The 27,315-nt window shown below is 35.6% G+C and overlaps 1 protein-coding gene across 1 annotated transcript in view; it reads left to right on the forward strand.

Annotated features, from left to right (window-relative positions):
* Positions 1–23,966, forward strand: part of LOC145681440 (DBH-like monooxygenase protein 1) — a 76,400-nt gene extending 52,434 nt beyond the window's left edge. The window contains exons 2-3 of the mRNA XM_081753085.1: positions 11,381–11,527; positions 23,462–23,966. Coding sequence (XP_081609211.1) covers positions 11,381–11,527; positions 23,462–23,671 — 357 coding nt within the window. The 3' untranslated portion in view covers positions 23,672–23,966. The remainder of the gene's footprint in view (positions 1–11,380; positions 11,528–23,461) is intronic.
* Positions 23,967–27,315: the final 3,349 nt, after the last annotated feature.

The raw sequence follows: 27,315 nt of genomic DNA on the forward strand, positions 1-27,315 counted from the left end.
AACTTTGTTTGAAATTTTTTTTCGTTTCAAAATTTTGTTTGAATTTTTTCGTTTGAAATTTTTTGTTTGAATTTTTTTCGTTTCAAAATTTTGTTTCAAAGATTTTTGTTTGAAATGTTTGTTTCAAAATTTTGGTTTGACATTTTTAAAAGTTTGTGCACTCATTGGTAAAGAACCGAAACTGTTTAGAACTAAAACCTCTGGCAACATTGTGGTGCAACAGTACACGTCAGAGCATGGGGTTGTACTTGAAATGAAAAAACACAAATCATTGAAATGGATCATTTTATTACACTCCACATACATCCATACCAGATAGTGGTTCTGGATATTGTCGATACAATGTATTTTGAACTTCTTGTACTAGTTTGTCTTTAGCATATAATTTTAATTCCAGTTGAAGTCTTTTAAGATCTATTGCGATATCAATTGGTGGAAACTCAATGTCCATTTGATCACAAATAAACTGTTTATCAATACAGTTATGCACCCAAGAACGATGTTGACAACCATCAAAATATCTAGATACATGTTGTACAATATGCATAACACATTTTTCAAAATAGTACTTTTTCAGGAATATACTTGTTTTGTTGCACACTTCCACTGCATGTTTCACACACTGGAGTACGCTGATAAATTTGTTCCATTCTGTTTCCGTTAGATACACCATGTTGCGAGGGGCATGAAATGTACCCTTTTTACGTAACAACACCATCTTCTCTTCGAGGACTGTACGTAGCACCACTTCATGATTTGAGCCTAATGATTTGACTATGGTCACATTTAGCTCATCATGAAAATAATCGTTCATTTGGTCGATTCGTGAACATAATATTTGCCATTCTTCACAGGTCAGTTGTACACCAAATTGTTCTGCTTTGCCGAATCGAATCACTGGGTCAAATGTTCTAGCACTGATACCAATCATCACATGCTTTGTTTGAAATATATTTATTGGATAATAGCTTGCGAAGATGAACTCTTTATCGTTAGAAGTACACATCTTTCCTCCTGAAACGCACTTGCTCAAATGATTTCGTGGGATGACACTGTATTGGTTGATTTATAGTTATTGCTGACGTCATTGGTAAGGAATGTGCTGACGTTTGAATTCATGGTTTCAACACAGTTGCCGACCAACCACATTCATACAACTACGGCTGACGTCATTGGAAAGAAATGTGCTGATTCATGATTTTGCTGACGAATCCGGCTGTGTACTAAATTCAAGTTGATGACTTCGACCCAAAAGTCTTTTATAGCATAAAGATACAGATCCAGTATTTAAGAAACGCAGCAGTTCTTCTTGTTTTGATGCTTCCATGGGTAAATATCTTGCTGGTAAAATTATATTCTTATCATTTTCAAGCTTCACTACGATTCTTAATCCAAACTTTGTAGGGATCATTTGGCTAGCTAAGATTCTATAAGGTACATTCTGTTGTAAATCAGTAATCTTGGTAAATGATTTCATCACATCACGTGTGTTTAGAAACTGCAGACAAGTAGCCATGATGATGTTATCATGAATACTAACTCGAACGATGATGCAAAACTGATGACGTTGCGTTATCATGCTCTGACGTGTACTATTGCACCACAATGTTGCCAGAGGTTTTAGTTCTAAACAGTTTCGGTTCTTTACCAATGAGTGCACAAACTTTTAAAAATGTCAAACCAAAATTTTGAAACAAACATTTCAAACAAAAATCTTTGAAACAAAATTTTGAAACGAAAAAAATTCAAACAAAAAATTTCAAACGAAAAAATTCAAACAAAATTTTGAAACGAAAAAAAATTTCAAACAAAGTTTGAAACAAAAAAATTTGGAAACGAAAAATTTTGAAACGAAAAATTTTTAAACAAAAAAATTTTGAAACAAAAGTTGTCAAAAAAAATTTCAAACAAAATTTCGAAACAAAAAGTTTCAAACAAAAAAATTTCAAACTAAAAAAATTTTACGTTTCACGGTTAACCGTCAAACTTTGTCCGGTTTTTAACTATTCGATTAACAAATAAACGGTTTCAGTGAGTGCAAAATGTTGAACGAAACCAAGATTTTTAAATGTTAAACAAAACTTAAAACTGAATACAGCAAAGATTTGAAAATCATCAACCAATCAGATTGCACGAAAGATAGTGATCAACCAATCAGATTGCAGGAAAGATAGTGATCATCCAATCAAATTGCATTAACAATAACTTTGCTAGTGTCAGATTACATCACCTTATGATTAAATTTCAAACTGTTGTAGCATGTATTGCCTTTCGTCTATGAGTCATAAGATTCAATAAGGTTAGCTATCAGATTTCAAATCAATCACCACCAATGATCTTAGACTATGAGCTGTGACTAAAGTTCAATGTATTGTTTCAAATTTCGCACCTTATGTTAAAATTCTGTTTATCACCATTCCCAAATTGAAAGAATACTTCTCTTGATATACCTAAGTCTTAGAGTTAATCATATCATTATATGTTCAATAAGGTCAATAATGTCCGTCAATTGTTTACCTGAGTAGAACCAACTGTTTAAGTGTGTACTCAAACTTAAGAAGTACCACAACAAAGGAAATGAATCCCTGTACACTACCTCATCAAGGACAATCACATGGTACAACGTCTTGCTTACGTTTATATTTGGCGGGAATAATCAAAACCAATGACACATTCTCAAATTATCCTACAAAGTTTCAATGTACCAATGTCCTGGACTCCTAATCCCATCATAGGTTAATAACTGATCACGTGATCATAATGATTTACCCAATGAACAATTACCAATTATTGATATGACAATAAGAAATGTACCCCTCCCAAAATTTAAGATTGGTACACAAATACGCATGTGTCTTATGAAAAAGTAATAAATCCTGTACTTATTCAATAATAAAGCCGGTCAATAACCTTTAAATTTTGAATATTTGGCCATAAGAGGAACACCAATGGGTCCTAGAAAACGTTTACCGAATTTTGTTATTTGATAATTCCCAAATTTAAAAGGGAACATAAACATATAAAGGTAATAAACCATATAACATGCTAAATAGGGGTCAATAACCTCCAAAATTTGATTTTTTGGTAGTTCTTTACCTATGAAAAGGTAACGATGTGGACCATCCAATTTTATAGTGGTACATATTGGAGTCCTGTACTATAATACCAAATGTTTATATTAAACAATTTCTAAAACCGAGTGGATGAGCCAAGATACCCCTCCCAAATTTTTAAAGGGTGTGTCAATGTACCCATGTCTTATGATAGGAAATGAACCCATATACATTACCATATAACCATATAAGGTAATAGAACCTCATCAAAGGGAAGAAATTGGGCCAAAAACCAAACACATGGTACAACATATTGCTTATGTTTATATTTTGGCAATTTTTACCCATGAAAGGGAACAAGATGGACCACCCAAATTTATCATGATACATGTTGAGGCATGTACTATGATACCAAATGCTCAAATTGGAAAATTTCCAAAATTTAAGGGGGTTGGCCATGGTACCCCTTCCAAAAATTTAAAGGGTGCATCAATGTACCCATGTCTTATAATAGGAAATGGACCAATATATACATGACCATATAACCATATAAGGTAATAGGACCTCATCCAAGGGAATAAATTAGGTGAAAAACGAAACACGTGGTTGTACTAAAATTTGGCAATTTCGTACCCATGAAAGGAAACGAGGTGAACCACCAAAATTTATAGTAATTTATATTAGGGTCCTATACTATAATACCAAACATATAAAAGGGACAATTTCCAAAATTAAAGGGGTGCACAAATGTACCTATGTCTTATGATAGGAAATGAATCCCCATACGTGACCATATAACTATATGATGTAATAGGACCTGATCAAGGAGATAAATTAGGTCAAAATCAAACACGTGGTATAACGTATTGCTTACGTTTATATTTTGGCAATTTTGTACCCCTAAAAGTGAACGAGGTGGACCACCCAAATTTATCATGATACATATTAGGATCCAGTACTATGACACCACATGTTGAAATTAAGCAATTTCCAAAATTAAAGGGTTGGGCCAAGGTACCCCTCCTGGGGTGCATCAATATACCCATGTCCTATGAAAGGTAATAGACTCCTGTATACGCTCATGTAAACATATAAGGTAATAACACCTTATCAAATGGAATAAAATCGACCAAAAACCAAACACGTGGTATAACGTATTGCTTACATTTATATTTTTGGCAATTTTGTACCCCTAAAAGGGAACGAGGTGGACCACCCAAATTTATCATAATACATGTTAGGGTCCAGTACTATAATACCAAATATATAAAATGAGCAATTTCTAAAATTTAAGGGGTGGGCCAAAGTACCCCTCCCGGGGTGCACAAATGTACCTATGTCTTATGATAGGGAATAGACTCCTATACATAACCATATAACCATATAAGGTAATAACACCTCATCCAAGAGGATAAATTGGGCCAAAAGACCAAACACGTGGTACAACGTATTGCTTACGTTTATATTTTGACAATTTTGTACCCCTAAAAGGGAACGAGGTGGACCACCCAAATTTATCATAATACATGTTAGGGTCCGGTACTATAATACCAAATGTTTAAATTGGGCAATTTCCAAAATTTAAGGGGTGGGCCAAAGTACCCCTCCCAAATTTTTAAAGGAGTGCACAAATATACCCATATCTTGTGAAAGGTAATGGACCCCTATACATGACCATATAACTATATAGGATAATAACACGTCATCAAAGGGGATAAAATCGACCAAAAACCAAACACGTGGTACTACGTATTGCTTACGTTTATATTTTTGGCAATTTTGTACCCCTAAAAGGGAACGAGGTGGACCACCCAAATTTAACCTAATACATATTAGGGTCCTGTACTATAATACCCAATGTTGAAATTGGTCAATTTCCAAAATTTAAGGGGTGGGCCATGGTACCCCTCCCAAATTTTTGAAGGGGTGCATTAATATACCCATGTCTTATGAAAGGTAATGAACCCCTGTATACGCCCATATAACTATATAGGGTAATAACACCTCATCAAAGGGGATAAATTAGGTCAAAAACCCCCGAAATTTGAATTTTTGGCAATTTTTTACCCATGAAAGGGAACGACATAGACCCCCAATACTAATAGAGGTACATACTATGGTCCTAGGCTACCATACCCAATTTTTAGATTTTGCAATTTCCAAAATTTAAGGGGGGTGGTCCTATGTACCCCTGCCAAAATTTAGGGGGTGGGCCATGGTACCCCTGCCAAAATTTAGAGGGGGTGGTCCTAGGTACCCCTCGGTCATTGACCCCGGGCTAAGGTCATTGACCTTTGACCTTTGAGCCATTAAGCCATACGGGGGGGACTACTACTCCAGGCATAATTGTGGGACGTTAAAATCAAACAAACAAACCAAACCAATCGGAAGTAGGCTCAAATCTTGCAAACGGTGTGAGATACTGAAAAAATAATTTAAAAATCTTCCTTTTATGGTATCCCTTGCGCTGTGTAGAGAGCGCAGGTTCAGCTAATTCATTCATAAAAGTGTAAGCTCCGTATAACGCTAATATGTAATCCACAAAACTTTTAATTTAAGGGTTGCATAAACATCTAGGCGAAGATATTGAGATATTGAGATCTTCATTATAAACGCCAGCTCATCCATTCATAAATTTATGTTTCGCATCATCCTCTTTACTGCCTTTATCAGTGTTTATTATTTTTAGTTTAACCATCCATGCTTGTAGTCCTTAGGCTAAAGAAGACAATAAAAGGAAATGATAATGAAATGCGTGGATAGAAGTCTTTAGTTTTACGGTTATGCCGGTTAGGCTAACGGAGACGGTGATGATGAGAAATGAATGAAATTGTGGAATGATGAAAGTGAGAGGAAACGGGAGAACCCCGAGAAAACCCACGAGCATGGTGTTTGTTCATCACAAAGTCCACACGATGCGAGCTGGGATCGAACCAGGGGCCCTAAGCACCGGAGGTGAATACTCTACCACTGAGCCACTGCGCCCTCCAATGCGTGGATAGAGAAACTACATAACACTATACACTAGGGTGGAGGGAGGAAATCAGATTTTCGAGTTCCGAATTCTAATAGGGCTCAAAAGTTGTGTATTTACGAGTTAATCAATGGAAAAATAACGAAAAAAAAATCACACTTTGGATCTTCAGTTCGCTCAAACATCCTAAAGTTTGTTAAAAAAAATTACCAAAATATTTACCTTTATGCAAGAAATATACAGATTACTTTCTTTCATTTCTATAGCATTTAAGTACTTTATTTTAGTTGTGTGGGCTCATGTTTGTTAATAATTCGTTAATGTGAATGATTTTATACATTTCATTTTCATAATGATTTTGCAGCTCTTCGCCCATTTCTCAACTTTTTCCCCTTGAAATGACCCAGAACTCACCACTAGGAGGTGGTTACAATTCGAGTTGAGTTGAGTTGAGTTTAACGTCTTTTTCAGCAGCGAAGCTATGTGAGACGGGACCTACTGATTAACGTGGAATCCGAACCACATGAGCTCCAGCCAGGAATCGAACCCGGGTCTCCCACGCTAACCGCTTAGCCACGAAGGAGCTCTGGTTACAATTCGAGTCCCACCCACACCCTTCCCAACTATTCTACCAATTAGGGTGTGTTAAATTATGTTGATTTAGTCAAGGATTTAGCCTTAAAATCAGATTTTAAAAAAATCAAATTTTGGCATTGAGAGTCTTCAGAGAGAAATTCCTCTAATGTAGCCATTTCTGTTTTTCTGTCCGCACATTTTTCCTGCAGATTCTGTGACAAGTTTGACTCATCTTTCAACTTCCTGAGTATGTCATGGAAAATTTAATAACTCAAACTCATGAGCAGATTTGTCATACATAAGTGATGTCATACATAAGTTTCTGTTGTCAAGCTTTCTAATGCTGAAGGGGGACAGTTTACATTTTCTCCAATCTACCAGCTAATTGTAGTTCGTGACATCAAACGAGGTTCATTACAGTACTAAACTCCATGAAAAGCAACGCAAGCAGAAAGCAATAGTCAACAATCATGGCGTCTCTTTGTACGATCATGCTCACTCACATGTCGCACAAAGGACGGTGCATACTCCATAATTCTTTCGTCACTTAATCCAATCGTTGGCTGAGAAATGTTTAAAATCTGGGGTTGCAGACGGTGACTATTTTGATTAACCAGGTATTGTAGTTTTTTTTAACTTTGAAACGCATCAGAAGTGAACATTTCATTGATATCAACCTAATATTTCATAAAGTTTGATCAGGAATAAACTGAAAAATAAGTGCATTAGCCAAGCTTTTTAATCACTGTCCTGACAAAAGTAAGAAAATCTAAAGATCAATTTCTTAAAAATATAGGTCTACTATTAACTCAAATACATTAACGTACATAACGACTTATAGTCAGCTCGCAATTATGTAGACTCTAATAAATCTCGAAAACTACAACTACTTCTTCTTGCTCATCTCAACCATAGGTTGGTGGGCAACATGGAAATTTTGAAACTTTTCTCTCTCTTGGGAGAACTGTTTTATACTTTGATAAGGTCTCTTCTTCGTAACTGCATCTAAATATTCTATCCTTGGTCTTCCTCTTCCTGGTTTTACTTCTGCCTTTCCCTCTATCAGCACAGTGATTCAATCAGAGTGCCGAACAAGATGGCCAAGCAAGATGTTTTTTTTTTCTTTTTCCTATTATCTTCATGATCTGTCATCCTTCATTAGCTTCCTTTAGTACATCTTCAATCCTTTTTCCTTCGATCCATGATATGCGCAGCATAAAGTTTCAGGACTTCAGTGAGCAGCATAAAGTTTGACCAACACCACAACTTCAGGTTGATTCAAAAAACAGGAAATTTTGAAAATTAAATAATTTCATGAAAACAAATTTTTTAAATATATTTATCTCGTTTAATAGTAAAAATAAGGCCATTTTAGAATACATACAGTATAATTTATTTTTGAAAGAAGACATCTTGCAAGTGAGCTTCTCTACGCAAACATTCCTGCAGTCTCTTCGTTACATTGTTCATGGTTTGACGTAACTTCTCAACTGGAGTTTCGGGTAATTCCTTTTTCGAATTTTGGCTTCCAATTTTTCAATTGTAGCAAATCAACTAAGAAATTCTTTGTTTTTAAGATGACCCCACAAAACGGAATCACAAGCTGATAAATAAGGGGATCTGGGACTGTCATAACAAAGACGTGATTTAATTTTGTGAATTAATGTTTCAAAAGATGAACGAGGACGAGTTGTTTATTAACAAATTGTGGATGTCAGACAAAGGCCATGCCCACCTCAGTGGATTTATTAACGAACAAAATATTAGATACTACTCACAAGACAATCCTATAGAGCTACACCAGCGTCCATTGCACAGAAAAAAGTTACTGTACGGTGTACTATGTCATCATATATGGTGTGATGAGTTCTTATTTTATGATGACGAGAATGGCCATGCGATTACAGTCATATTGAATCATTGTCGCCATGCTTGAAACCTTTGTTGTGCAACAACTACAGAGTTTTCCACACATTATTGACACAGCGTGGTTTCAACAAGATGGATCAACGTCCCACACAGCACGAATATCGATGGCTACTGAGTGGGACGCCAATTGTTTAGGGAACGTGTAATTTCGAAAAATGATGACATTCAATTACCTCCCAGATTCGCTGACTTGACAGCTTGTGATTTTGTTTTGTGGGGTCATCTTAAAAGCAAAGTGTTCCTTAGTCGACCTGGTAAAATGGAAGCATTGAAAACCAAAATCCGAGAAGCAATAGCCAAAATTCCAATTGAGATGTCACGTCATACCATGAACAACGTAACGAAGAGACTGCAAGAATGTTTGTGTAGAGAAGAAGCTCATCTGCAAGATGTCATCTCTAAAATAAAAATTGTAACGTAAGTACTCTAAAATGGCATTATTTTTACTATTAAATGGGATAAATATTTTTAAAAAATGTTTTCATGAAATTATTTAATTTTCAAAATTTCCCGTTTTTTAAAATTCACCTTATACTAGCAAGTACGAACATAATTTGCGACTTTGACACCCATTGCAATTTGTAGCGACATATTTTTCCCTATACAAAAACTTCACCTGGATCTTTATAACCCATATATTTTTCGTAATTTTATAATTTATATCTTAGTAGAAATTGCTGCATGATGTTTAATTTATAGAGTAACTAGTTGTTGAGTGTCTTCCCGTTTCGCCTATTCCTGTTTTGCCTACTGGCGTAAATACCAATTTACATTATCATCTTTATCTCATCTTAAATATAGGGGGAACGGGCATTCCCGTTATATCTGTTTAGGTTTTGCCCAAGCTTACTCGACGAGGGATTGTCTGAGTGAATTTAACTTCTCAACATAAACAATAGCACCAATAGTCGTATGTAATTATTTGTACACCTGATTGAATGCAATTCTAGCACCTCTTTAGCTCCTGTCTGAAATTTAATAAATGGGACTCCGATTAAGATAATTTTAAAATTCTTTTTTTCTTCTTCTGTCTTTAATTGACAAACCAACAAAAGATGGAAAACATCAGAAACTATAGAAAGCCAGTATTCTTTTCGGAAACGAGGTTATAAGATTGAGTTCTTTTGAAGGATGACTCGTATCATATATGCTTCTTTAGCAGGGACATACGATAGCGGATCAGTACGTCATCTACCCAAATTTAAACGTACGCAGGACTTTTAAATAATATACTTTATAGATGAATAATAAGCCTAAAGGTTTTGACTTTTTTCAAACTTTTGCTTTGCACTTAAATATTTTCCCTTTTCAATTTTTAAATCAGTATTTCATATTCCCTATTCCAATAACTGCAGAAATAAGTATCCTTCAACAAAAAGTATCGTAGTTCAGGTTCAGGATTTTTATAATTGTCGTAAAAAATCACAGTAATTAATTAATACTCAAGCCGTTATATCATATAATTATAACATATACATCACTTACTCCCTGTATATTCGATTACTGAGGAGAAACTTTTTCTTTTAGGTTTAGGAAAGAAGTATATTTGCTGGTGATGGACATCGATCAAGGATGAGGAGATAAATTTAAGGATTGAGTGCTAGAGTCGCCTATGTGGCACATTCATACTTTCGAGAAAGTTGCGCCTGAAGTCCAGCTTTTCCATGAGTTTTAACAACGTAACAAGATATCGCCGCCCTTTCAGCACTGAATGAGCCATGTTTCCCTATAAGTTAATATCTTCCTGGATAAAGAATGGCTTCTGTAGGAGCGGTTCGTGAACCTACCTGAGAAATTTCTATTTTGCCGCTTGGGCGACTCTGACACTCAATTCTCCAAATTAACCCCAGCTTGATTTTTCCACGTATACACAATTTGATAACTAAATAATTTTGCAACGACTTTAGTGAAAAAAAACTACATTAAATTTTGAAGAAACATACTTTATATTTTCTTTAAGGTTTCACAATCATCACATTCCTTAGGGTTGAAGTCAAGCAGGGGCAAGAGGATGGACAAATTACATAAATATAAATCGTTTAATCATATTTTTATAGAACTTACCAGAGTTTCATGAAATATGGTTTATATTTTATTGGTAATGACTCAGAGGAACGTTTTCCAAGCCTATTTTAAATATTATTGTGTAATATTTCACAAATATATTGTCGGCATCTATGAATAACAAATTTCAATGACAGTAACCAGAGCCGTAGATAAGGAGGGTAGCGGATCGGCGCTGATAGCAAGAGGGCGCCGAACGAGCAAGAAGAAAGGAAAAGTGTTGGAAATGAGTAAATGACGTGTTGCCCCGAAAAAGTATTGGCGCCCTATTAAATCAATATTATTTGCAAAGAAATAGATTAGTTACAAATGTTTCTTGCTTGCTCCACTCACAACCCAACCGTCTCGATAAGAGTCGCAACAAGTTTTTACTTTTACTTTAAAGAAAATTATTGCATATGATTTGTTGTGCCGAGTAATCACTTATAATTTGCACAGGAGCATTTTTAAAATCAGAAACGGTCAAAGTCTGAAATACGTGTTTGGCGTTTTGATGGTGATGAGTTTGCTTAGTTAATCATGCTTTTCTATCCAATCGGATTAATCACGATGGTGAGAATGAAGATATAAAAATGAGAGGAGTGGAGAGACACACGAAAGCTGCTGTTTGTGCGGGAATTTTAAAAATGAAGATAAATAAGGGGAATAATAACATTTTCGTACTTTAAGCAACATTCAATCCGGTATTTATTAAACCTTACAGCTTTCTACCAGAATCACGTCTCATATGTGTCACTGTCAAGTATGCGCTTTAAATTTCTAATTGTAATCTTTATCTCCACAGGACTATTGGGCGGATCAGAATGGACGACCAAAACTAGACCGAGTTCAAAACTGGACGCTGGAAGGAGGGGAGGAGAATGCAACACACACTGTGATTCGAGCAAAAAGGAAACTTATCACAGACGACAGCCATGATGTTTCTATTACGGTTAGAATTCTTACTTCTGCGTTCCTTGTGTTCTATTATTTAGAGCAGTGGTTCCTAACCTTGGGTATTGACTGAACCATTCAAGGGTAAAGAAAATAATGAGCTATGGCGGTAAAAACAAAATAACCTTAACAGTATCTGTCCATGACAATATATATAATTAGAATTTAGCTTGAAGTATTAGTGGTAAATGAGGGAGTCGAATACCACGAGAACAATAATATGTGATAACTGGCCCACCAGTCATTGTATATAGCTACAAACAGTGACAATGCAAAATGTTTAAACAACATTTATTATATTTTAAGGTGAGGCGAGCCAAGTGGTGTTAAATGTGAGTGAAATTGGATAATAGATTGATAGCTTATCGTCCCTTTCCAGCAATAAGACTATACATTGAACATGAACTACAATATGATGTGAACTTTAAACCACTTTAAGTTGTAACAAAAGAAACACTGCCCAAAGCTTAAACACATACGTATTTTAAACTATAATTTGTAACGGTTTCGGATATCTAACATATCCTTCATCAGACATAACATATCCACTTCTTTTGTGGGAACCGAACCCAGGTTTTTCTCAGTAAGAATAATTATTAAATAAAAGTATTTCATCTAAATAGAAGTACAATGTGTACTAAATATTTTAAAGGAGTACAAAGGATGGAAAATCTCTGATTTTACTGCATTTTAATAATATTTATTCATGTACTTATTTTAACTATAAACTCTAATATTAGATTATGTAAGATTTACGACCCTTCTAAGATTGAAGATATGAGTACGATATTTCAAGGAGGGCTAATACCAATTAGAGAAAATACACAAAGTAGATATTACGACAGTCAATGAACTAACCCTGTATTCAAAATAAGCCTGATACATTCGATTAGGGTACATAAATGAAATATTAGAACAGACAGCGCGCCAAAAGGTAAAATATATATCCCAAACAAACGAGAGAAGTTTTACAACTACCAACCGAGATTAAAAAGAGAGAAAAAGAAAACCACTGTAACGGTTATTATTACAGTGATTTTCCTTATACCTTGTCGAATACCATGGTTTTGAGAGTCATTTTAATTAAACTAGTTGTTACCGCTAAGCCTTCGGCTCGCTGTACACTATAGGTTAACATCATGGTTAATTAAAAGCTACACTATGTGATCAAAAGTATCCGGACAACGCAAAAACATACGCTTTTCATATTAGGTGCATTGTGTTGCCACCTACTGCCAGGTACTCATTATCAGCGACCTCAGTAATCATTAGATATCATGAGAAGGCAGAATGAGGCGCTCCGCGGAACTCACAGACTTCAAACGTGGTCAGGTGATTGAGTGTCACATGTGTTAGAAGTCTGTACGCGAGATTTCCACACTCCAAAACATCCCTAGGTCCACTGTGTCTGATGTGATAATGAAGTGGAAACGTGAAGGGACACGTACAGTACAAAAGCGTACAGGCCGACCTCGTCTGTTGACTGACAGAGACCGCCAACAGTTGAAGAGGGTCGTAAAGTGTAAGAGGCAGACATCTATCCAGACCATCACACAGGAATTCCAAACTGCATCAGGTTCCACTCCAAGTACTATGGCAGTTAGGCGTGAGGTGAGAAAACTTGGCTTTCATGGTCGAGCGGCTGTTCATAAGCCACACATCACGCAGGTAAATGCCAAACGACGCCTCGCTTGGTGTAAGGAGCGTAAACATTGGACGATTGAACAGTGAAAAACGTTGTGTGGAGTGACGAATCACGGTACACAATATGGCGATCCGATGGCAGGGTGTGGGTGCGGCGAATGCCCGGTAAATGTCATCTGTCAGCGTGTGTAGTGCCAACAGCAAAATTCGGAGGTGGTGTGTTATGGTGTGGTCGTGTTTTTCTTGGAGGGGGATTGTACCCCTTGTTGTTTTGCATGGCACTCTCACCGCGCAGGCCTACCCTACCTTCTTGTTTTAAGCACCTTCTTGCTTCCCACTGTTGAAGAGCAATTCGGGGATGGCGATTGCATCTTTCAACACGATCGAGTAACTGTTCATACTGCACGGCCTGTGGCGGAGTGGTTACACAACCATAACATCCCTGTAATGGACTGACCTGCACAGAGTCCTGACTTGAATCCTATAGAACACCTTTGTGACGTTTTGGAACGCCGACTTCGTGCCAGGCCTCACCGACCTACATCAATATCTCTCCTCAGTTCAGCATTCAGTGAAGAATGGGCTGCCATTCCTCAAGAAACCTTTCAGCACCTGATTGAAAGATAACCTGCGAGAGTGGAAGCCGTCATCAAGGCTAAGGGTGGGCCAACACTATCTTGAATTCCAGTAGTATCGATGGAGGGCGCCACGAACTTGTAAGTCATTTTCAGCCAGGTGTCCGTATACTTTTGATCACATAGTGTATATTGTTGACGTTTATCACCCTTTTTTCACTTTGTTCACCATCAACTCGCCATCAACTAACTTCTAACCACCAACAACTCGCGCCAAGTAAGCTTTGTGGTGGACAAACACCGTGTACGTGGGTTTGCTCGGGGTTTTAGCGTTTTCACCCACTTTCTTCATTTCATTCATTTCTCATCATCACTATCTCCTTTAACCTAGCCGGCAAAATCGTGAGACGTAAAACTTAAAGATTTCATTTCATTTTTATTTTCTAAATATAGTTAGTTACAGCAAATGTCCTATTTTAAAACCAATTAAATTGAAAAATTGTAATTTTTAAGTTACAGTTAAATGGTGACAATAGTTTCAAATTTGCAAACTGATTTAAATCAACACAGTGTTATGAATAACATTATGAATGACATTGAATCCTTGAATAATTACTGAAATATGGAATGGAGTTTGGGTAGTTGGTGGGGAAACTCAATAAATAAATAAATAACAATTTAGTTGGTTAAATGTAAACAATTAAAACTTATGATTAAGCACGGTTTTAACTTATAGTGTATAGCAGGCTGAGGACTTGGAGGGAATACCTAGTGCTAATGGATGTAAAACCGAGTAATAGCACAGTGAAACCTCTTCTTAACGGATACTTCCATAACAAGGACAATTTCTTTTCTCTCCTGAAAAAAAAATACATGTATTATTATGGAAGAAAACATCGCACTTAAGGATATTATCAGATACGGACACGACAGTTTTCTTTTACCCCCAACGTTTTAGTAACCCTTCATAATGGACGGGAATTATTCTCAGCTCATACGTATTTAGCAAAGAAAATTGGTTCTACTCTTCTATGCAAATTTAAATCGAACTCGCTCCATAGTTCGTCTCGTTATTCACAACGTGTTGTGTTGGCAGTGCCCCTACTCCACCCCAATAAGTACGGAACTGTTGCGATCGAGGGTTTTTCCCGCCTAGGGATTTTCGTGTTGACTAACACAAATCAATTGACCATAGTCTCGTTCCACATTTCGTGTGACACCATTAAAGGTTCCTTGTCAGTGACACTTACTAGTACTAGTATGTAGAAAATAGACATGTAAGCAATTTTTTAAAATTCTGTTTTTCGAATTGACAGCTACGACAAATAACTCGGCCGTGTTCGTTATTGGACTCAGCCCGTTAACATATTAACGGATAACGGCTACTTTAACGGTACCAATCTATAGTCCATATCTCATACATGTAAGCAAATTTTTGAATTCTGTTTTTCGCAATAGATAGCTAGAGCAATTATTTCTGCGGAGTTCATCAATTGAGTCAATCCGTTAACATTAACGGGTAACTATGAACGGTGGATTTCCATATCCTATACATGGAAATATTTCGTGTGATCCTCTCTACTGTTACTACCAGAGTTTTATTTTTCCCTAATTCTTGTTTTAAATACTAGTTAGTTGAAAATTGTTTACAGAAAATTTGACTGAGCCCAAATCCCCAACTTGATGGCCAATACCGGTAACTCAGGAACCAGTTGCCTACACACTAAACTTTTTCTTTAAGTGAAATGAAGAACGAAGAGTCCATGAAGTCACTAGTGTGTAAGTAATTCAAGAAATAATACAACTTCCCTAATGTAATTCCATATGCATGTTTACGCAATACTATTCTTATGGTAATCCCATCCCTTTTTTCTTTCCTACACCATTTTCTTCCATTCTAGCTCAAATATATAAAAAAAAAAAAAATGCGAGGCACGTGTTTTATTATTTTAAATGACACTGGCGCAAATCCCGGTGGGATGAGGGGTACATGTCCCCTCCAATCTTGGAACTGGAGGGAACTGTCCCCTCAATAATCCGATTTGAAATGTATTTTTTGGGGGAGGAGAAATGTGATGATTTGTGTCCGATTGCTACAAAGGAAAGTGAGATGAAATTGATGTCCCCCCAGAATAAGCTTAAAATCTGCCCGCCTCCAAATGTTGAAGACAACTCTGCTCCCTGATCATCCACAGGCTTGTTTTTCAACTTCACAAATATTTTTAACATCACTTAAGCAAAAAAAAAAAAAAGTCTTACTTGTCCTCCTCCCCATGTTGAAGACAGATTTGCGCCGCTGTTAAATGAGTAACCTAAATGCCTCTAACCTAGAGAATTTTTTATGTCTCTAACCATAAGAAATGCTAAGTTATGGACTCTTACTGTAATAATTGTAATTTCGGTCCCTTTTTCTTCCCACCCTCTTTTCTTCTTTTCCAGATCAAATATGAGTAAACACGCTGAAACATGTACCTTATTATTTTTAACGAGAAGTCAAAATACTAAATTTCGTGTCTCTAACCTTAAGAAATTCCGAGATATGGACATTTTGAAATGATAACTGCCATCCGTATTTCCTTCGTGTTCCGTCGAATTTTCAAAAAATAAAATCCCTCCTTAGTGGTGCCTTACGTCACGAATTCCTATGCACTGTTCAAATTTCAAGTTTGAAGATTAAATGGTTTGACCTGGACTTCTTATTTTATATAGGCCTATAGATATTTAAGTAGTAGGCCTACATATAAATTCCAGTTAAATGGAAACACCTGCTATGAATAATACGGTGATAAACGTTGGACGTAAAACTTAAAGATTTCATTTTCAATCATTTCGATAAGTTATGTGAGATTTGAATTACTTTTTATGAGATAAAATACTCCACCGAAATCAATCACGGAACCATGAGCACATAGGGAATACGTGTTAGCCGTTTAGCCACAAACGTTATAAGATTTTTTTAGTAGTGTGTACGTGTGAAGAGTACTAAATATTAAGTGAATACAGATAACAAATTTTCCACGTCACAATACAAGTAATCATATTTTTCGAAAATGGAAAAAAAAATATAAATAGTAAAACATATTTTCCCCGCATTTTTATCCACTACAATACGTGTAACGAAATATCTCGTTTCAGTGGTAGAAATATGTTGTTTATACCTAGTATAGTGGAACATTCTCTCAGTTTGAGGCAGCTACAGTTCGACTTTAAATTCATGCATGTCATCTGCATATTCAGATATTCTGAGATTGAACAATCGATCGGAGGAGAGTGTCGAGAGAGGTGTTCTCACAAGATCCAGGTAATTAACTTCCGATCCTTTCACCATTCTTTGTTTTCAGTACCACGAATCTTTCATGCAAATTAAATTCCTGCCAGCATTGAATAGAAATTCTCAAATAGTTCAACAAATGCCTATATTAGATTAAATATTACTATTGTTTTAGGGACTATCATATTCGAAATTGATATTTAATTCATTACTTGTGTATTGTGCGAACATAGTTTTTCGTCTTTTTTTGTTTATATTTGTATTTAACTTTATTTTATAAATTTGTTTGGTTTGTTTTTAATCTTACAAAACTATATTTAGATTTCAGATACGGTTTTATAGAAAATTATCCAGAAAAACTACCGTTTATGCCAATAGTAAAAGTACGATATTTGAATAAAATTTTAATTGCACTTTTTTCATAATTTGTAGACGGGAAATCCAATAGAATTATTGTTAAACTTCTTCGACCAAACAGTCACGAGAAAGATTACATTTGCTAATATTTGAGACACAATTGATAAAAGGAAATGAAATCTTTAAGATTTTCCTTCAACGTTATCCCGGCTAGACTAAAGAAGACGGCGATGTGAGAAATGAAGGAAATTGTGGAATAAATAAAGTGGGAGGAAACGGGAGAACCCCGAGAAAACTCACGCACACGGTGTTTGTCCGCTACAAAGTTCACTTGGCGCGAGCTGGGATCGAAACATAATTGATAACGGGTTATATTGATTTTATTTTAAAATATTGTGTAACAACTAAACGCAATGCCTGTATAATTAGTTTTTAAAATGCAAAAAGGCTATAATAACCAACAAACGATTTAGAAAAAAATAATTTTAAAAAGCAATAACACGAAGAAGTTGACGAGGCGGTGCAATTATATTTCAGACAGATAATTATAAACCTCTCATATCCAGGGCCGGATTTAATGTTTTGCCGCCCGTACGCCGAAAAGTGTTTGCTGCCCCTCACACTGACGCAGAACATTTTAACACAATAGATTTTTAAAAATTGAACTTGTTTTTGCATAGCTTTGTTTCAATTTTTTTTAAAAAAATATAAATTTGAAATAATTTTCATTTTGAATTTATTGTAAAGAAAGATTTGAATAGTTACAAATTTACCTTTTTTTTATTAAATTATGTTACCGACAATGATTTGTTTTCCTTTTACAATGTGCACTAGAGCAAAAACAAAAGTAATTAGTTTTGAATTTTTGTCTGTAATAATGTAAATATTTCAACACCAGAAATATCACCAAAGCGAATTGAATAATTGTTTTGATTGCTGAAATTTACGTTTCTCGTCTACTTCAACATTATTATTTTGATTCTTTTTTTATTATTCGCACTAAAATCACAAATGTAACTGAAACAGGAGAAAATGATATCATGAAACTGGATGAGAAAATTTCTTTAGTATTTTAATAATTATTATTAATCAACTTTTCGGATCTTTTTCGTCTTGTTAATTAAATTTTCGCTCAAGGTACGTCCCTAATCCCAGGCCTGGTAAATCCGATCTTGGTAATATCCGTAGAAAGTTAGAAAAAGTATAAACTGTAAGGTAACTAGTTGTCGCGCCCGAGCATTCGGCTCGCTATATATTATAACAAACTCTTGATTAACCTTAATTGTTTGCTTTTAACAACTTTATTTATTTATTTTACGTACATTTTCTTTCTTAATTTATTATTTTATATACTGTATGATATTTTATATTGTTATTGGTTTTAAGTTTGCCCACCAACCAAAATGCGGTTAACCAAAGTAATGCTAAAATCTAAATATGATTACGGCCCACGTCCTATTTTGTAATAATTAAATTGAAAAATAGTTATTACATGCAAATTAGGCAAGTATTGTAGTTTTAATTTTTCTTCCTTTTAGAAAGGGACATTTGATCCACTCCAACTCAATATCTTTCAGATAGTTTCCGTAAACTTTATTCTTTCTCTATGGAGAACAAACCGCTGCTAGTATGTGACTAAAAGGGATTTGGAAGATTTACCTATTACAGAGGTTGTTACAATTTGACATCAGAGAACGAAATACATAATACTGATTATAGTAATTGTAGCTATTATTTACGTGGGAACTGCAGATATTGGCAAGAAGACTTGCTTACTTATTTTCTTTCTCTTGCGTCATAAACATTCAATCTTATTTGAAACTAACCATCATTCTAAGGATTGCATCATCAGTGTAACATTTCTTCACGTAAATTTAGGATTTTCCATTCAACACGGTCCTAAGTTAATCTTTAGTTTTGACATAAGTTTTTCCCTTTTTAAAATCGTTCATTGTAATATTCTTCCACTTCTTGGTTTGTTTCCTTCCTTATCTTCCTTCACATCTTTATTTCTTTTACCAAATAAGATCCTAACCAATTTATTTCATTATTTTAGATAGCTAAATAGTTAATGTATATGAGACTTTAATTCGATTCCCGGTTGGAGCTAAGTGATTCAAATTCCACGATACGCTTTAAGTCCACTTTTCGCATAGTCTCTGAGCTTAAAATGACCAACATAAAAACAAAACCATTGCTTCTTTTAAACAACCTTCAATTTTATTCTTGAAGGTTGAGTTTCCTTCTATACATTGAGTTTCGATATCTTAAGAATGACTATTTTTCCACAGTGATATTGTGTTGTATCTTCTGTATTAATCACAGATAGATTGTTCTAAATTCACCTAATTACCTTAATGAGGAAATTGGAATTGATTTCTATGCCCTAAAAAACGCAATACTTCCAATTCTCGATTTTCATCTTCTATCAAACCACGGTTCTTTTTAGACTAAGGAAAAATCGTAACAATTTTGCTGGTAAATCTAATTAAAGCCCAAGTTTAAAATTCGGTATTGATATATTAGTAAATGCAAACGAATTCAAAAATATTTTTGGAATCATGCAGTATGTAAATTGAAATTTTGACTTTTTTTCATAATTGCTATAACTTCACTCTTATCGTTGTCGCAGAAAGTACAACGATAAAGCAGTAGCGATTCGAGAAAAAGGAAACAATACCAAGTATGAAATTAGAAGAGAGAAAATAGAACAAAGAACTATGTAAGGTTTCTTTGTAATATTAATTAAGATCTTAAATGTAAATAGGAAATTGAAGTGTGGATAGAAATGACGGAAGCACCTGTCAGGAAAAAGAATAGCTTTCCTATGGTTCATTAGATAAAGAGTTACGGAAAAGACTCATGATATGTTTTGTGTAAAGTATTTTTACTGTACGGAGTAGGAATATAGACATTACATAACAGCGACAAAATATAGTGGGAATCGTTTGGAATTTGACTATGGAAAAATAATGAAGAAATTATAGATGTGAATTAAAAATCAATAAGAAGTGGTAGAAAAATTGGGGAGAGAAGAACAACACTAGAAAATTTATTGGAGAAAAATAAAACAAAACGGATGCTCTTTCGAAAAAATCCAACCATCAGAAATCTTTACAGTTCAGTTTTGAGAATCATCATTATACTTATATTCTGTTCTGTGTAAAGATTAAAGTAGAACCATCTAAGAATGCTGATAAATCCAGGTCGCAATAGCAGTCGACTATTATGAAGGATGTATAACTAATTATAAGTTTCACAACCAAGTTGTATACCTATATCTTTACTTTGAAGATTGAATAAAATTCATCATTCCAATTACTACGTTGAGCAGAAATTCCGTTGAGCAGAACGTTAAAGTAGTAATTACGAGGAAAAAACAAGGCAGATATGAACATTGAATAAGCCATTTTTAATCGCTTCGGTACATTTTATTTGGAAACATTTTTCTCTTAGAGTTATGATCGAAGGTATGATAGAAAATATAGGAGAAAAATGGAAGAAAATTTCCAAAGAAAAAAAGAGGAAGCGACAGGCTGCAAAATGATCATACTTATACATTTTTAATTTCACCCAATTTATTGTGAAACTATCGAGACAAGATCGAGATTTGGCCCTCGAGAGCAAGATCGAGATCAATACAAGCATCTGTTGATTGAGATAGGACTACGACGGTGATTTTCGATTCGAGACGAGGCCGAGGTCGAGACAGCTATTTGTCAACCAAGACGAGACCAAGATTGCATAAAGTCTGATCTTGTCTCATCTCAGTTAATTCTCATGTGCTGTTTTCAAGAAAATCATGAGGAACAATTTTTTAAAAGCGTCTCTTTTTTTTCAATTTGATGTAGTTAATATTTTTTGTTCTGCTTGAACTGTTTATTTATTTATGTGCAACATATGAAATCATATACTGTTAAGCAGCAGACTGTATCTACTGTTGTTGGATTTTCCTAACAGTGACGCACATACCACTTATAATACATGCAAATATAATATCATCATCATAATAGGTTTTCTGCCCTTGCTGGCAGGTCACTTGCAGCAGTTGAGAAGCTTCCATGCTCCACGGTCCTCCGCTAACCTCTTCGTCTTCACGTATGATCTTTCTGTTTTTATATCATCCATTAATTGTAGTCTCCTTCGCCCCCTCCCTTTCTTTTCCATCACCATATCCTCTAGGACGTCCCTCATGATACAATCTCTTCTTAGGCAATGTCTCAACCAGTTTCTCTTCCTCTTCCGAATCTAAAAGTGTTCTTTTCTCTCCCACCATTTCTAACACTCTCTCATTCGTTTTCCGCTCGACCCAACTAATTCTTTCCATTCTTCTCCACACCCACATTTCGAAAGCTTCCATTCGGTTTTCATCACTTTTACGTAATGTCCACGTTTCCGCCCCATACAGTACAACACTCCACACGAAGCATTTCATGAGTCTTTTTCTCAACTCTTTATTCAAGGTACCACAAAACAGACTATTCTTCCTCCTAAAGGCTTGTTTCGCCATTCCTATCCTTGCTTTTATTTCACGTTCGCACTTCATGCCATTACTAAGAATACCAACTAGATATCGAAAACTATCCACTTGTTCTATTTTCTCTCCTCCCACTTTTATATTTGACACAGACCTCTTCGTTCCAATGACCATGGCTTTTGTTTTTCTCACATTTATTTTCATCCCATATTCTTCAAAGACTAACCTCAGGTTTTCTAACATTTTATTGATTCTCTTTTCAGATTCTGCAACAAGCGCCATATCGTCTGCAAATCTTATGCATCTAATCATTCTACCTGCTACCGAAATGCCGTCATCATCATGTAAACTCTTTTTCATTATCTCTTCTAGATAGACATTAAATAGTGTTGGCGAGAGGCAGAATCCTCGTCGAACTACCCTTCCAATTGCACTCTCTTCCGTCAGTTCTTCCCCTATCCTAACACTTACTTGTTGGTTCATATATAAGTTTCTTATGAATCTTCGATCTTTCCATTCCAACCCTATCTTATTTAGAACTTCCAACAACAATTCCTAATTCACGAGGTCAAAAGCCTTTTCTAGATCAATAAATACAACATACACCTGTTTCCCTTTTTCTATAAATCTTTCACCGATCGCCCTTAATAATCCAATAGCATCTCTTGTGCCCTTACCTCTTCTGAACCCGAACTGCTCCTCTTTAACTTCTTCATTTGTTTTTCCATATAACCTTCTGTTCAGTATTCGGAGCAAACTTTTATTAGCTGCATGAGATACGAGACTAATAGTTCTATAATCCTCACATCTCTTTGAGTTCGATTTCTTAGCCATCGGTATTATGATGGTCTTTAGGAAGTCTTTTGGCCACTCTCCTGTTTCATGTATTTCATTGCATAGTCGGAACAACTCTTTCTTTCTCTTGTCTTCTATATTTTTAATGAATTAGATTGGTATATTATCTATCCCAGTTGCCTTTCCATTCCTAATCTCGGATATAGTCTTTTCAAACTCATCACGAAGAATCCTTCATCAACTCGTCTCAATCCTTTATCATCCTCACCTACTTCATTTTCTACTTCATCATTTAGGTTACACGGTCTATCCCTACTCTCATATAAGTCTTCAACGTATTCTTTCCACCTTCCTATGACCTCATTTCTCTTGCTGACTACCTTCCCATTCTTATTTTCTATTGCCATCTTAATACACCCTTGTTTCCGCCTTGTACATTTCCTCATATATCCCAACTCTTTCTAGTTCTTCTATGTTCTCGCATTTTCTTTTGTAAAACTCTTTCCTCGCGCTGTCTGTTTCTCTCTGTAATTTATTATTTAACTTTCTGTACATCTTTCTGCCCTCTTCTGTATCAACATGTTTCCACGTCTTCCTTTCCCTCATTTTCTCCAACATCTGCTCTGTAACCCATGGTTTCTTAGCCGTTTTATGTTCGCGATAACCTACTGCATCTTCTGCAGCCTGCTGTAAGCAAAGTTTAATGTGTTACCACCGTGCATTGCTACCTGCGCTTCTTTCCTAGTTTGAATATTTTTCTTTGAATTTTTCAACGAAAAGACTTCTTATTTCTTTGTATTTTATTTCTTTCAGTCTGGAACAATGCTCATAATTTATTCTTGGTCTGATACGGATCCTTCCCCCGATCCCCAGTATCACAGCAAGCAACAGCGAGGTGTAAAGAAGTTAGTGCTACTCAGAAGCAGCAGCGGAAGCTTAGAAGTGGTGGCACCTACCGGAGTAGTGAAAGTGCTTATGTTTATTGTTCATTTCACACTACAATCGAGGACATCCACAGTATGAAACGTGTAATAGCATCCAAAAGACGAAGCAATAACAAAATATTGTTTTTAGGGATGGTCACGAGACAAGATTTGACGCTGTTTCGTCTCGAAAATATGTTGTAAAAATGGTGTCTCAACTCGAAAAATGTATGTTTCTCTATTGGAAGAGCTGTGTCTCGACTCGAATTTTGTCAGGAAAATTTTGTCTCGTCTCGTCTCGTGCACATCGCTAATTGTTTTGATGTCGCACAATTTTTGTTGGCATTCAAGACTTTTTTCTTAGCTGTATAATTTAAAATTAAAGTTTAGAATTTATACTTAAAAGTTTAAAAATATATAATTTATAATTAATAAATTATATATTATGAATCTTCATAATAAATAACAATTTTGTTCTTGTGTAAATTATTTATATGTCCTTTCATTGGTGTCTTCACACTTCAAGAAGCAAAGATGAGAAATTGTTACCCCTGAACAGTGGAAGATCTAGAAGATAAACACTGGGAGGCCAGCCAGAACTCAGACTACAATCGGTATATCACGAGTTTATTATAAACTTTCAAAAATGTGCAAATAATAGCTCCAATTATTTTTGTCACTCAAAAAACTGGGGGAGACTAGGCTCCTGCCCCTGGCTAGATCCGCCACTCTTCAATCTTCGAAAGTAAACTATCTTGTACACATTTCGTACGAAGCGTAGGTGAAAGTAATTTTTTTTCAGTTTAACATCTTACAATTATACTCTTTAGACGAATGGAGACGGATGATTAAGGCATCTGAATGATGATGAAAATAATTGGTGGAATGAGAATATGGGAGGAAACGGGAGTACCCCGAGAAATGTGGGTGAGCACGGTGGTTCAATGGTAGAGAGCTCATCTTGTGGTATGGATCTGTAGTTCGATTCCAGACCATATCAGTTTGTAGTAGACAACATCGTGTCCGTGTGCTTTTTCGGGGGTCTTCCATTTCCTCCCACATTTTTATATCACAAATTAGTTCACGATGATTCGTCTTTATTAATCATCCACTTCATTTAACCTATACGAAATAAGCATGGGACGTAAACATGAGACAACTTTTTTGGTGATAGTTATATTAGTGAAATTTAACTATCACAAAAAAAGTCGTGATTGACTTATTGATCAACGCCTAAACGAAATAGTTCAAACTAGATACTTGAAACTTTTCCAGTGCATCAAATGTTACATTAGGTACCATTAGGAAGGGTTTTCAGAAATTCGACAAAGATGGGGATGAAAACAATGAGGATTAAAATTATTGTAATGAGATGCCAATAACTCGGTACAACATTTTTAGCTTTGTTAGAAAAATAAAAAATTGGTACTGAAAATTTTAATTTAAAATAATTAAAGACATGTTTCAGCGTTCATTTTAATTGATGAAGATACGTGGTTCAATATTCATTCAAAATAATTAAACAGCGTTCTTTGATGTTTTAACCCACATGGGAAGAAAAAGAGGTGGGAGTGGTTCACTAAGCAGTCGATACAATCCGCCTTATGCATAGTCGTTTTGACGTATGATTAACATCATACTAAAGGCCTGAACCGCAGGAAACATATGTTAGTTGGACTCTTTAGTATGACGCTAATCACGCGTCAGTACGACTCTGCATAAGGCCCAATATGTTCGAATTTTGTGCGAAACTTCGATTTCTATATGGAAGGAGAAGATGGGTGAAGGCAGTGAATAATTATTAGCAGTAGTAACACATGGAAGCCTTTGTTAGTATCAAGTAAAAGCTTCAGTGTTCAAAGTAAGTCTAATTTGATAATACAGAGTACAATAATAAAAGAGAATTCCTTTTCAATCTTTTTAAACTCACGGACTGTCAATAGGCAGGAAGAAATGTTGCAGACTGACAAAGTTGAAAATTAGGTGTTTAATTCTATGGGAAAAAAATGAAATGAAATGTTTAATTTAACGTCCCATACTTGTGTCCTGTAAGGTAAAGAAGACGAATGATTAATAAGAGTGAATAATTAACATAGAATTAGACAACAATGATGTCAGAGGAAATGAGGGAACCTTGGAAAAATACATGAACAAGCTGTTGATGTTTAAATTTAATATTTACAAAGGTTGGTTCATTTATATTGAGCCGAATTTAAATGAGCAACTTACCTAGTAATGTCATGTTCCCCCTACCAGTTGTGTTCAATCTGCAGGTCACCTCTATTGACTATTGACCGGCATCGCAGTTTCATTGCAGGAACTGTGTTGTAGCTGGACCATGGGTATTGCATCCACTCCTTTTTATAGGCCTTTCACAGACCGGAGAAGGTGAGATGGGACAGACGCCAAACACAATGGCATCTAGACTCTTCTCGGAGGTGCCAGAGAACGGAATTGCCGCAATTCTAGTTTCCTGTTCAAGGAACCGTTAAAGAATTTGAAAATGAAATCTTACGTGACCAAAGCTTCTGCACGCATTGCACGAATCTGATCAGGACCGCCATATTGGATTCTATGACTGTTTTTTATTTTCATTACAAACGAATCTGACAGAGGCTTCTGGAAGCTAATTTTGTGGACAGATTAGGACTTATACCATGATGAATGGTCGCATAAACAGTCGCAATTGTGCTTATTGGAGTGATACTAATCCACACGAAAGTGTAAACAAGAGTTAAACGGCCCTGGTGTCACTGTTTGGGATGGTATTTGGAGTGGTGGTGTCATAGAGCCACTCTTTCTTGAAGGAACTGTTACTAGTGACACATACCTTCAGATGTTGCAGGAAGTTGTCATTACAGAATTTGAAAGAAACCCACGTTACTAAAATATTCATTTTATGTGGCAACACGATGGAGCACCGTCTCACCTTGGTGTTATGAGGGATATCTTGGATCAAGATTTGATGAATCCATTGGTCGCTGTACTACCCCGTTCTATGATCTCACGCTATGTGACTTTTCCATGTGAGGCATTGTCAAAGTTAAGGTGTTTTCCAAGCATCTGCAGAATTTGGATCACTTGAAAGAGCTAATCGAACGATCATTCGAGAGGTTGGATGCCAATCCTCGGTTGGCTCATGATATTTGCAAATCAATGCTGAAGAGATGTACCTTGTGCATTGAACATTGTGAGAGACAGTTTGAACAATATTTGTCGGTACAATAAATACTGCCAAGTCACCTGGCTTCTTTTGTTTTATTTCTTCACATATTGTGGAAAGCGACTTTGTGGCCAGCCTGTATATTGGGTGGATAATTTATTTAGAAGCGCTCTTGTAACTATTAAACTAATTTACAACAATTTATGAAATATTGTAGCATGTAAATATACGACCCGCTCGGGAGAGTAATACTCCCGGAAGTACGTTTTTTCGCGCGCTACTCTAGCCAGCTGTTTTACGCGTTATCCTAGTCAGTTGTTTTAAGTTGGTCACAAAATCTATATCATTCAGTACAAGGGGAACAAAACGAGCCTTATATATCATGGAGTACAAGGGCAACAAAACCAGCCCTGCGGGGCTTCTAACCCGTTCCTACTACTACTACTACTACTGCTTATCTGCACAAAAGTAAGTAAATCGCATTTTTGACTATTATTTTCGTATTATTTTAATTTAAAAAGTGTTATAAAAATGTAAAAAAAAAAACTTTCCTCGGGCTGGGTTTGAACTCACGCCAAAAG

This window comes from Thermobia domestica, chromosome 3 (genome assembly GCF_964235325.1).
Source record: "Thermobia domestica chromosome 3, izTheDome1.hap1.1, whole genome shotgun sequence".
Classification (NCBI taxonomy): Eukaryota; Metazoa; Arthropoda; class Insecta; order Zygentoma; family Lepismatidae; genus Thermobia; species Thermobia domestica.